At 37.1% G+C, this 12,976-nt stretch overlaps 1 protein-coding gene across 1 annotated transcript; it reads left to right on the forward strand.

Annotated features, from left to right (window-relative positions):
* The first annotated feature begins 4,021 nt into the window (after positions 1-4,021).
* Syt4 (synaptotagmin 4) lies at positions 4,022-11,218 on the forward strand. Its single transcript, XM_028762832.1, has 4 exons — positions 4,022-4,055; positions 6,849-7,663; positions 9,373-9,493; positions 10,709-11,218. The coding sequence occupies exons 1-4, from the start codon at positions 4,022-4,024 to the stop codon at positions 11,014-11,016; spliced, it is 1,278 nt and encodes a 425-aa protein (XP_028618665.1). The 3' UTR covers positions 11,017-11,218.
* The last annotated feature ends 1,758 nt before the right edge of the window (positions 11,219-12,976 follow it).

A 12,976-nucleotide genomic window follows, 5' to 3' on the forward strand; every position in this document is an offset into this window, starting at 1 on the left:
ATCTAACAATAAATACAATAAATTCTATCTAACAAAAAATGACTAGAGAAAAATCACGAAAGAAATCCAATTCAGAGTAGAATAAAAATTGAAATAAAAATAACCACTGAAGTGAAAGATCTATGCAGTAAAAATTTTAACTGGAGAAAGAAGTTGAAGAAAACACAAGACCTCTCATGAACTCAAGATCTTTCATGGCTACACTAATGAAAAGGCCATTTTTATCATCATTCTCTTAGCTACTTTTCTATTTCTGTGTAGATATAACATGGCCAAGGCAACTTGCAAAAGAACTAATCTAATTGGAAGATTGCTTAGAATTTCAGATATTGGGCCTGGCCAAAGCCCAACAATTCTCTAACAAGGTCACGCCTCCTAATCCTTTACCAACCAGTCCTACCAACTAGGGCCCAAGCATTTGAACATATAAGCCTATAACGATCATTTTTATTTAAATCACCACACATTTAAATAATAGTGTAAAAAACATAAATGGAAAAGTACTTCTCAAATTAATAGGGAAGCACAAAAGGTATAGTATAGTCAACGACATCCTGAGATAAATAACCAGGGTAAGTGGTTTATAATCCTGGGGTGTCTAGTCACAGCAGTTCTAGGTATATCCTCATCTTCAGGCCCATCCAGGCAGTCCAAGTAAGAGGGAAGGAATCCAATGACAGGGAACAGAGGCTGAGAAAGACCCTGTTCCACTTGTTAGGGGACCCACATGAAGACTAAGCTGCACATTTGCTATAAATGTGTAGGGGTTCTAGGTCCAGCTCCTGCATGTTTCCTGGTTGGTGGCCCAGGCTCTGTGACTTTCTTGTAGTGTCCTTGACCCCTCCAGGTTGCTCACTTCTATCCCCAAGTCTTCAATAAAACTCTTCTGATGTGTGGCTGTGGGTCTCTGTATCTGCCTCCATCTGCTGCTCGATGAAGCCTATCAGAGGATAGTTACGTTAGGTTTCTTTCCGCAAGCATAGCAGGGTATCATTAATAGTGTCAGGAGGTGGATCTTTCACATGGGATGGGTCTCAAGTTTGGGCAGTCAGTGGATGGCCATTTTCCCAGTCTCTTGTAGGCAAGACAAATTTTAGGTTGAAGGTTTTGTGGGTGGATTTATGTACCCCCTACCTCCTCTGGAAGTCCTGCCTGGCTGCAGGAGGTGGCTACTTCAGTCTCTGTATTCCCCTCTGGTAGGAATCTAAGCTAGGATCACCCCATAGACTCCCCATATCCTCTTCTGTCACAGGCCTAGAGCCAGTATTCTTAAAAAAATGACTTGGAACATTGAAGCAATCATTCATTTTCTATGATGAGATATTCAGCCTACTCCAAATATGAGAAAAATGTGTATAACCAAACTGGGTAATACCGAAACTTACTGAGGATCAGTTTAATATTTGACACACTCTTAAAATTTTCCTTTGATTAGCAGAATTATCTTAATATATCAACCAATATTTTTGAATAAGGGAATGCTAAAACATAAAATATATATAATAAGCTATAGATTTTACAAATTTAACTTCATATTAAATTAAATCAAAGTAACTAAATGAATTATTAGTTAAATATATCTGAATTAAAAAAATAATCTGAATTCAAGGGTTTTACTAATTGTTTCTGAGAGCATAGTATGTGCAGACATTTGCAATGTGAAGGAAGTACTCTGAAGTAAACACTGCTGCTGGGATAGAACCTTCTGCTTCTCAGGACTGGAATTGTTTAAGGTTGTGTGTTTTGGGTGGTAAAAGGGTGGTTACCTAGCAACAATCCCTCCTCCCTTGTCTGTGCTGCAAGAATCAGATTGGGCATGTCAGTAAATTGATTACTAGTTTACTAGATCTCAAAGAACAATGCAATAATGTGGTAGGGCACAAATCTCCATCAGAAACTTCCAGGATTTTCTCTGTGGATTCTACTCTTTATCTGATGCTGCTTGAACCTTGTCTAGAGATTGTATTAATGCTAAAGTGATACTAATTAAATAAAAAAGAAAGTTCAGGTTTTGATTAATAGTATGTGTTTTCAGTTTGCTTTTAAAGCAAGCAGTGAAATAGTTACAATAGCATCAACTCTGGGCAAGTGGTCATCTTATCTCACTAACCCCTTTGAAATAGGGGAGAGCAGGATGGGCTGAAACTCAGCACATCCAAAACTTGGAGAAATACTGTTTAAAGGATCTAGACAGGTTTTACACACCATTTTTACCATATGAAGCTATAGTTAATGAGGTACTAATTTTAATATAACATACACAGAATATATTTATGTTTATGACAGATGAGCTTAACCATATGTTACAACAACTTAGATGGGAAACATATACTTTAATACAATGTACATCATATGATCAGATTACTATGAAATGCATCACAAATGAATGCCACTCTCATGAAACAGCACTTTACCTCGTGCATGTGTAGGGCTGAGAAGGCAGGTGCTATGCGTGTTTGGGTTGCTATGTTTGGGTTGCTTAGGACAGCAGCACCATCACTGCCAAGGTAACATGCACACAGTGACTTAGTTTCTGTGTTTTCATAGCATGAATATGTAAGGTTTAAAAAAGCGTCTATTCAAAGAACACTTCAGTGCCAAGTGTGTGGGAGCTGGTAGAAAGGAAAGAAAAGAGGCTTTGACTTAGAAAATTTTCCATGATGCAGAGGGCTGAAACCAGTGTCTCCCCAGACACTGCTGGTGCTTGGGGCAGCTGTTCGCCAGTGTGCAGACACCTGTCTCATGTACAGTAGTTTTCTGAGACAACCTCATGCTTCAGTTCCCTTCACCACAGCACATACTGAATTTCATTTGTTTATTGAATTCCAGAGCAAAGGTGTGTGTGTGTGTGTGTGTGCAAGAAAGAGAGAGAGAGAGAGAGAGAGAGAGAGAGATAGAGATTAAATGATAGTTGGAAATTACAGCTATATTTCTTCTTTATAAATCTACGTGTTTGTTTTAAAAAAGTAGTACCCTTAAGATTACAATTAATCAAAATACGACACCATATTTTTCAGATCCTCATTCTAGAATAGCAGTCCTTTGAGAGTAACTGGTAACAATGTTATTCCAGAATTTGGTCCAATTCTTGTTATTTGTTTGCAGAAACCTATTAGAGGCTAGAAAATTTGACTGTAAATATTACTATATGAGCAGTGTCCAAATATTAAAAGTCATATCTGAGAATAAATTTAAACAATTATAATTAATTAATTCCATCTATTTCTGAGAATCTTAACTGGTAGAATGTCAAATGTTAAAAGAAAAATAGCTGTCAGACCACAAAACACCAACAATATCAACCTAATGTTTAGACTATAAATTGGTAGTAAGAACATGAATATTTACAATTTGCAGTGGATTTCCTTCAAATGTGGTAAGTATGGCATATATGCAATAGTTCACAGAATAATTTAAGAAGCAAGGATGCATCTTACAGTGGGTCATTTGATATGGAGACTTCCCTCTTTTTGCTCTGTCTTCCTTTTATAAATGATGATAGTCTGATAAGTAGGACTCATTTATTTTAATGTCTGTATATCACCAGGAGAATTTTGGATTAAGAACTGTAAAGGATACGTTTCAGGACGTGTCTCCGTGTGCCTCTGAGTCTAACAGAATAGCATAGTTAAAATCTAGTAGCCCAACAGTTAAAATAATTGGTGAGTGTGCGCTGAATCCTCAAGAGAGGAGGGAGGGTGCCAGAAGGAGGGCGAGGAGGAGCGGCTGGAGGGAGGAGGGGGAGGGCAGGTGCTGATTTCAGCCCTGTAGCGTCAGGATTGCGTCAATTCGGGTTTCAGCCACGTCTGGAGTCTCGGAGACAAGCTTTTCAGAAGAGCCAACAGGAACAGGGCAGGGCGGCACATTGCTGATAGAGAGCGCGGACCTTCCTCCAGCCCCTCCCGCTGCCAGTGCTGGTCTCCGGATCCCCTGTGTTTCCTCTTGAAGCCTTGTTCCAGGGTCTTTCCAGGTGAATCTGCCGGGAGTTCTTTCAGCACCTCGGACAGAGCACGCAAAAAACATGGCTCCTATCACCACCAGCCGCGTGGAATTCGGTGAGCAAGTTGCTGAACTTGGGGCTGTGGCTGGGCTCAGGGACTGTGCTGTGCTTTGCTCTCTACTGGGTGTTGAATATGTATAGTTTCAAGTAGCTAATTTGAAAGGAAGACGAGAACAGCAGATGGTTAATTGTGGCTTACTTCCTTTCCTTGATATTTTTCTCCTTAACATTGCCTTGTGATTTTTCACCTTCCAGAAGTTCCCGAATGTTCACGCGGCTCTGTAAGCTGCAGCCTGAGCTGAGGAAAGAAAAGGACATCTGTTGTTAGAATATTGCTTCATTTATTTTTTGGATGGTTCCTATTTGTGTGTAAATCTTTTAGGAAAAGCTACATACGCCTTTGATTACATAAGAGTTGATACGACGTAAAGTAACTTATACATTGAGGGTTTGAGGTGAATGCTCTATTACTCTGTCATAAATTTCTCTGCTATGCTTTCTTGCATCCCTGAAGAATGCTGTTAATGATGGATACAATTCTGTGATACTGTAGTTCTGGGGACTTTAGAACAACCGGCTTCGGCCTTTTTCATGTCCCCGGTTGAGCTTTCTAGAGTCCAGCGCTGTACAGTTAAGTAAAAGCTGCTCAAAACTTGGATTAGAGCTGCTGCTTTCTGGATTGCTTTTCCTGTTCGTATGCCAAAATTTTGTCACTATGGTCTCCTTGTCTGCTTCAGCGAATAAATTAGACATACCTTTTAGAATATCAATGGACATATCTTGGTCTAATTTTATTCTAGTGGAAAGAACCAACGTTTTATCTATAAGTATTTTTTTAAGTTAAAGGATGAAGAAATTTTTGAATAGTATCTCTAATGTGTGATAATTGTGACTAATATGAGTGGTAAGGACATATTCTCTGCTCTCAAAGCTAAGTACAGTATTAGTAGTTACATTAGCAGAATATGAGTCCATATTATCTTGGGTGTTGTGAATATTAGATATAATAAATGATTTTCTCAGCCTTTCATCATTGGATTTGTGTGTGTGCATGTGTGTGTGATATTTATACTCAGTTACTGTTTTGAAACAATTTTTTTCTCACAGTGGGGTATCTTCAGAGACTACCCTTGTGAGAATGTTTTCATGGCCAGTTGTCTTTCTACTTAGAAATAATGACTTTAACTGCTTTTATTGTTCTTACACTGGCTGAAGAATTTCTTAGTTCCTGAGTTTGCTTTTGTTGCCTTGCTCTGAGTTATTAGCTTGTGTGTGTGTGTGTGTGTGTGTGTGTGACAAAGACCTGAATAGAAGGGAAGACGCTGATACTGTTTAGCTGATTAACTCACTCTTCTTTCTCTTCTTCCTCCTCTCCCTCTTCCTCCTCTCCCTTCCCTTCTCTCCCTCCTCCTCTTCTCTTCCTCCCCTTCTTCTTTCTTCTAGGTAGCATTCGCTTTTTTTTCTATTTAGAAGACTCAAAGCTTTACTTCATCTTTAGTTATAGAATTAAGTTATAGATTTTATATTTAACCACAGATGTTTCTCTTACTGTTTCTCCATCTGACTTCCTTTGAGTTCACTTTTAGGATTCTAAAGTAGATGGGGAGAATATTTAGGAGATGGAGAAGAGATGTAAAAATTCCTCTTCTTGGTTTTTTAGAAAGTGTTAACCCTTTTTGGACTGGAACTTTTATGCTTCATATTCACTATTTAGAATAAAACAGGGATAAAACAGAGGTAAATGTACATAACACGTTATCTGTTATATTCACTTTATGCTAAAGGTTTACTTAGTTGTGTCACTGTGTCATATGTAGTAAGTAGAAGTACAACTACTAAATATTTCCTAGAAGAATCTGCTTACATGTTAAATGATATGTGCTTCATGTGCAATTACTGTTGGCATGTCACTGGATGCCAATGATTTAATACATTCTAAGTTAGGAGAACAATGGCATTTTCAATTTGATTACCATTTGCCATATAGAAATACACAAGGATAAAACTGAACTCTAAATTACATATACTCACTTTATACTAACAGTTTGAGAATGATTATACATTTATGACCAAATTATCCTGTTTAACCTAGATTAAACATCTAGTAACATAGATTACTTTATGATTTGGATAATTCAGTGCTTGAACAATTTTAGGTTTATATATATAAGGGGATTGTAATGTTATAAACTAATTATATGTTATTACCATACTGTGGATTTTATTTTACTATCTTTTTACCTTACTACCAAATGTTTACCTTTTTTTTTTATCACATCCTACAATTAGAATGAAAATTTTAATGAGTTTATAACAATAGCCAATGGCCATGTTTTTTTTTTTTTCATAAGTTTTTAGTTGTGTGGTCTACTGTCTTTAAGGCATTCATTTTTTTCCTGCTAGAATCCTGGGCAAATAAAGATATAGTAAGAAGATTGTGAGTGTGTGTGTGTGTGTGTATGATTGATGCTTTTAGAAAGCCCCAAAATATGACAATTATACTTCCTTGTATTATTGTAGTTGATTACTCATATCTGAGTTAAACAAAGCCAGGGTGAGATTATTAAACATGACCCTGCATTTATTCCAGATACACTTTAATTTATTTATGAGAATCTACTGAAGTTAAGGTGTTTAAAATCATAATGTACTTTTATGTGTGTCACACAGGGCTATGTTTAGACCTCAGATTAGTGGCAAATATCACTATTACTCATGCCAAGAACTGTGGGGAAGTCATTCAATCTTCCCAACTTACAGCAGGGGCTAGCTCTATTATGCTTCCCCTATAGTCTCCCCTTTCAGTTCTGATCCTTTAATGTATGCCATTGGTCAATCGGTTTTTCAGATGAAATTCCCACAGTTGTGGGCATCTTCAGTGCTTTTGGCCTTGTCTTCACTGTCTCTCTCTTTGCCTGGATCTGCTGCCAGAGAAGATCAGCTAAGTCCAACAAGACTCCTCCATACAAGTTTGTGCATGTGCTTAAAGGAGTTGATATCTACCCAGAAAACCTAAGTAGCAAAAAGAAGTTTGGAGGAGATGACAAGAGTGAAGCGAAACGTAAAGCCGCCCTGCCCAACCTTTCCCTGCATCTTGATCTGGAGAAGAGAGACCTCAATGGCAATTTCCCCAAAACCAACCCCAAGGCTGGCAGCTCTTCTGATCTGGAAAATGTCACCCCAAAGCTCTTTACGGAGACAGAAAAGGAGGCCATTTCTCCCGAGAGCTTGAAGTCCAGCACTTCCCTGACTTCAGAGGAGAAACAAGAGAAGCTGGGGACACTCTTCTTGTCTCTAGAGTATAACTTCGAGAAGAAAGCATTTGTGGTGAACATCAAGGAAGCCCAGGGCTTACCAGCCATGGATGAGCAATCCATGACCTCTGACCCGTACATCAAAATGACAATCTTACCAGAGAAGAAGCACAGAGTGAAGACCAGAGTGCTGAGGAAGACGCTGGACCCTGTGTTTGATGAAACCTTCACGTTCTATGGGATCCCTTACCCCCACATACAAGAGCTGTCCTTGCACTTCACTGTTCTGAGTTTTGACAGGTTTTCAAGAGATGATATTATTGGAGAAGTCCTTATTCCTCTTTCAGGGATTGAATTATCAGATGGAAAAATGTTAATGACTAGAGAGATCATCAAGAGAAATGCTAAGGTAATGCTGTAAGCATCTAAGTATCTATAAGGAATATTTGGTGCAGGTTTTAAAACATATCTGTGGTATTTTCATTCAAATGATGAGTTAGTACACATTATCCTTAATTACTGTGGGTAATAGTAAGCAGAGAACAAGAGAATAGAGAAGGCAAAAGGAAGTTTAATCCACAACTGAACTGCTCAAGGAATCTTTGTGATAAAAAAATAAGAGAAAGTATTTCATGATATTTATATATCATTTATGTAACAAGTATTTTTTAAAATTTCTATTAAAATAGTTTGAAAAAGGCTCCTACTTTAAAATTCATGTGCGTGTTATTAAAGTGTTTCAGTTCAGAGTAACTGAATTTGAAACTGAAATTAAAAATTAAGCCAGTTCCTTCTCAGGATGTGCAATTTGAATGTACTTTTAATGAAATTGCTTTTGAACAAGGGGTCATCCTGTTATGTTGACTTCTGAATGTCCATTTTTTTTCTGCTGCATACAGGAAATGTGTTACCCTGCCCTCTGACTTGAACTTCTTTGATAATTAGGAAATGACATGACATCAATTTAGCAAAGAGAATCCTTTTCTGCTTTAAATATAAACTTCACTGACCCTAATTATACTATTTCAGAATGATTTGTTCTCCTAATGCCACAACTTAAGAAAACAACAGTCACGCAACTTATGTTTTTAAAAATCACAATATTTTGGAGCTAAAATATCTTTAGAACACTTTGTAGTCATCTTCCTGTCTTGTATGTACTGACAATAGTGAAATTCATTCCCAGAGAGTTGTACAGCTTGTCTGAGGCATCTGACTGATTGGGACCCGTGAGGATCAAAGAGCTCCCTGGTTGTGTTTCTGCTTTCCTTGGTGTGCCTTTTTGTACATCTGTTTAGTTTTAGGTGATTTTCCTCAGCTTTAGCTCATGTTGACACATTTTTCTTTAGCTATTTAATTATAAGCATGTTACTGTTTTGTTAGTTTTAGTTAAAGCTTGCACGTTACATTCCTAGCTGTCTTAGGTAATGTCTTTCATATAAAAATAAATATAAGTAGCCTTCAATAAAGGGATCTATGTTACTGTCTAAAACCAAGTTTTAAAGTTGGAGTCAATTCTTTCAAGTACTTAAATTTATTTATTTTCTCCTTCTATTGAAAAGAAGCTTTGACTATGAAAGGACAAGAATTCTATTTCCATCATGACCCTGCTCCAGAATAATTGTTGAATGCAGAATAGATTTTTCCTTGGCTTGAATTAAAATGCCATTAGTGCCAATAATGAAGAATTTAAAATAAGATAAAATATCAGCCATCTGATCCTACACATATCAATTGATAAGATTATGCATTTTACGGCTATTAATAACTTTGACGATTAGAGATGTCCTTAAATAGAAAAAGCCCCCCCCCCAAAAAACACTCTTCTTTAAAGTATAATATAAAATACCCTTCAAAACACGTGTAAGTACTGGGTGTGGTCACATCTTTGCAAATTTTAGCATCTTGTAGTACCTGAAACAACCACATGATGGCAGGAAATGGTTTTAGTCATTGTGGAGCGCCACAAAAGCAGTTTCTCAGATTTCTTAGCATGTTTAAAAAGAAAAAAAAACACACGACATTAAAATAACAAAGCTATTATGTTGCTGTATGTTTTGTGATAAGAGTACAAATGCCCAAGATTAACACTACGTCCACGGTGTTTCTCTTTGTTAGAAGTCTTCTGGACGGGGTGAACTTCTGGTCTCTCTCTGTTATCAGTCCACTACAAACACACTCACTGTGGTTGTCTTAAAAGCGCGGCACCTACCGAAATCTGACGTGTCTGGACTTTCAGGTAAGAACGCTTCTGAAATACTGGGGTTCAGCTTCTAACTGTCTAACCTATTTCACAACAATTTTCAACTAACATTCGAGTCTGGTTTTGTCATTCAGGACCACAAGTTCTGGGATTGTGGATTTTCTTTTTTCTTATTCAGTTTTTTTTTTCTTTGTGGGAAAATGTGTGAGTCAATTCTGCCAACAATACAGAGAAGTTCACTTCCTGAAAGACAAAGTTCAGAGGCAGCTTACTTAAGTGACTGGTTTAAAGCAGAAAACAAAGGCAAACGAAGAGGGAAAGATGGAGCCTAGTATTTCTCAGAGAAAGAGTTTTGAAGTTTTGTATTCCAAGTGAGCTTACTCATCTGCATCTTTAATGACCTCATTACTTTTCTTCTAATACTGTAGATGCTTTAAGAATTATGTTCTAGTTTTGAATAAGTCTGAAAAAATAAAATATTGTAGAATAATAATGAGAAAAAAATGAGCTAAGTTAGGGGTTAAAATGATCTTAATTAAAATAGTCACTTTTCTATTTCTTAGTATAGTATCTTCTATATTTCTAAGCACTATAGAAATTGGACACAATAATAGTTGAAGGGCATTTTGAAAACTAAAATATGTATTTTAATAAAGAATCATCTTGTGGTATTGCCATTATTATTTGGTTGTAGAAATGGAAGGTGAGTTCTTAAAACTTGGGATCATGAAGATAAATAACATATATACATCAATCAAAAACAATTAATTATGTGATAAAGAAAGTCTCATGACTCTTAACCCATTTAGTAAAAATGTCACAGAATCAACTCTGGTAATCACCTGCAGAAAAGCTGGAGGCAGGATCTGACCAGTATGGTTTGCAAATCCCTGTTTAGCAACCAAAGCAGCAGCACTCACCTGAAGATAGACTCACTGAGATCATAAAGTGGGCAAGCTTAAGACAGGGTAGGGTTTACCTTCCCCTTGGTTTATACAATTCACTGTTACTGGGCAGTATGCAGTGTCCTCTTATCTTCCCTGACATCAGGTCTAGAACTGGTTTCTATTTTTCATTGTTTTCAATTTAATTAAAAAGAGAAGACTGAAACCTACTTTCACTTCCCATCTGTTAGACTTGTTTACATTGTAAAAATCCTCATTTCCACTGTACTGGGGTGCCATGCTCACTAAGGAGGCCAGATCTGCAGCTGATTGTTGCCAATGTAACACTTGCTGTATGCCATTGCAGATCCCTACGTCAAAGTGAACCTGTACCATGCCAAGAAGAGAATCTCTAAAAAGAAGACTCACGTTAAAAAATGCACGCCCAATGCAGTGTTCAATGAACTGTTTGTCTTTGATATTCCTTGCGAGAGTCTTGAAGAAATAAGTGTTGAATTTTTAGTTTTGGATTCTGAAAGGGGATCCCGGAATGAGGTGATTGGACGGTTGGTCCTGGGAGCCACAGCAGAGGGAAGCGGTGGGGGGCACTGGAAGGAGATCTGTGACTTCCCCAGGAGACAAATTGCTAAGTGGCATATGCTCTGTGATGGTTAGATTCCTGGCCACAAGCTGCAACTTAAAGATTTTTTTACTAGGCGAGAAGCAATTTTCTTTCTTATACACGATTGTAAGCTTGTGGCACAGCAAGCTACTTTATTATTTAATTTACTTAACTGTTTTGGTTAGAAGTGGATTAAATTAGTGGACTGGAAAACAGTTGTAAATGTGTATTATGATGATTTCCTCTTACTAGAGATGTTGGCCAAATTTTCATAAGATATTCAGTTTCCCTCTGTGTGGCATTCACTGGGCCATACTCAGTTTCCCTCTGTGTGGCATTCAGTGGGCCATACTCAGTTTCCCTCTGTGTGGTATTCAGTGGGCCAACCAAGCCTTTTATGAGCACTGTAGTTTAACCTCAACTCACTGATGTGTATTGTAGGTGATGATTTCATTTTTTGCCTTGGTTGTTGGAATCAGGTGATTGTTAAGAGTTAAAAATGAGAACCACACCTTTTTGTATGAAAATTAATCCATGTTTCTTCAGGATGGGGAGATAGGTTTTATTTAAATCCAAAGATATTTCCAAAATGTCCTCAAGTCTGTTTTTTTTTTTAGTTAAATATGTCATGTACAAATGATTGTCTTATATATCAAAGTGTGCTGTCATTTCCATTGTAATTATTTGATACATTCTCATCATAAAAGGAGTAGCTTAGGTTCATTTCATAAAGATAGCAAACAAGTTGAGAAATTAATTTATTAAAGGGCTGAATTGAAGAACACTGTGGTTGAAATGATATTTTTTTTGTTCCATCACATGTGAGTCATGTAAAATTGAACTTCACTTAAGAACCATAGTCTTGAATTATTCACTGCCTGTTAGAAGCCTTGGTGTGGCCTAAGATACTCCTATTTATCTTTGTGAAGTTGCCAGACTATTTAGTGGAAAAAATAAACCTAAGCTAGAATTTCATTTAGGAATACAATTTTTTTAATATAAAAATCTATCAGTGTACAAGTGTATTTTCAAGATTGTCTTTCCCCATCAGAGTGGACATGGCTACCTAAGTTTTTAACTTATTCTTTCTGAGAGAGAACTAAGCTACTTAGAAAGAAACAAAAGACAAGAAAAAACTTGCGAAATTCATTGTCAGGTTGAAGTCAACCACATGAAGGAAAAGACTAAGCAAAAGGAAGCCTTTCAGAATTTACAAATATTCACAAAATATAGTTAGGCTGTAAAAATAGCAGAGACAGTATGTTCTTCACTGTCTTTAGAAGCCAGTTTGTTTTGAACTGTTGTTTTTAAGATAGCTTAAAGAATCGTGTTTTGTGCCACTCCCGATTGCTAGGTTCTGAAATTCTTGCAAAACCTGTTCAAGACAAGCAGAGAGCTGGCATTTCCTGGGAAGACTTAACTCAATGGCAATGTCTTTATATATGAGTCATCAGAGACTCATGAGTGTGACTTAGGTCCAGCCGAATTATTAAATATGCAAGTTAGAGATTATGTCTACTGGAAATTTTACCTTTGAGTCAAGTTTTGTGTCAGTGCTTTAGCATTTTTGAGAATGCGTTTGATATCAAAGTGTTTGTAAATTCAATGAAAATGTATTTCTGAACCACTTGTCCGTGCTTTTTATGATTACAACAAAAGTCTGACTTTCTATAAGGAAATATATTTCATTCTGTTTGTACAAATATTTTATGCTTTCCCCACACTCATCGTCATCTAGTGACAACGTCATCTGACATCTCTGCCTACTCAGCAGTCTGAGAATAACATGGAGTGAGCTGCGGTCATGTGGAGTTGGGGAGGCCTCACGGCTTCTGTATGTATGTACATTTAACGTCATAGGCCATGGAACGTAGTGTAGCTTGGAGCTCTAATGTCAAGAGGCATCATTTCCAAGTTTCCTACAGAGCGGCAGGAAGTTGATGGTGATCCAATTTATAGGATGTTTATTGGAAAAGGTTTTTCTTTCTTTCTTTCTGTTTTTTTTAGTAGAAA

The sequence above is a fragment of the Grammomys surdaster genome, unplaced genomic scaffold (assembly GCF_004785775.1).
Source record: "Grammomys surdaster isolate TR1022 unplaced genomic scaffold, NIH_TR_1.0 135, whole genome shotgun sequence".
NCBI classification, from domain to species: Eukaryota; Metazoa; Chordata; class Mammalia; order Rodentia; family Muridae; genus Grammomys; species Grammomys surdaster.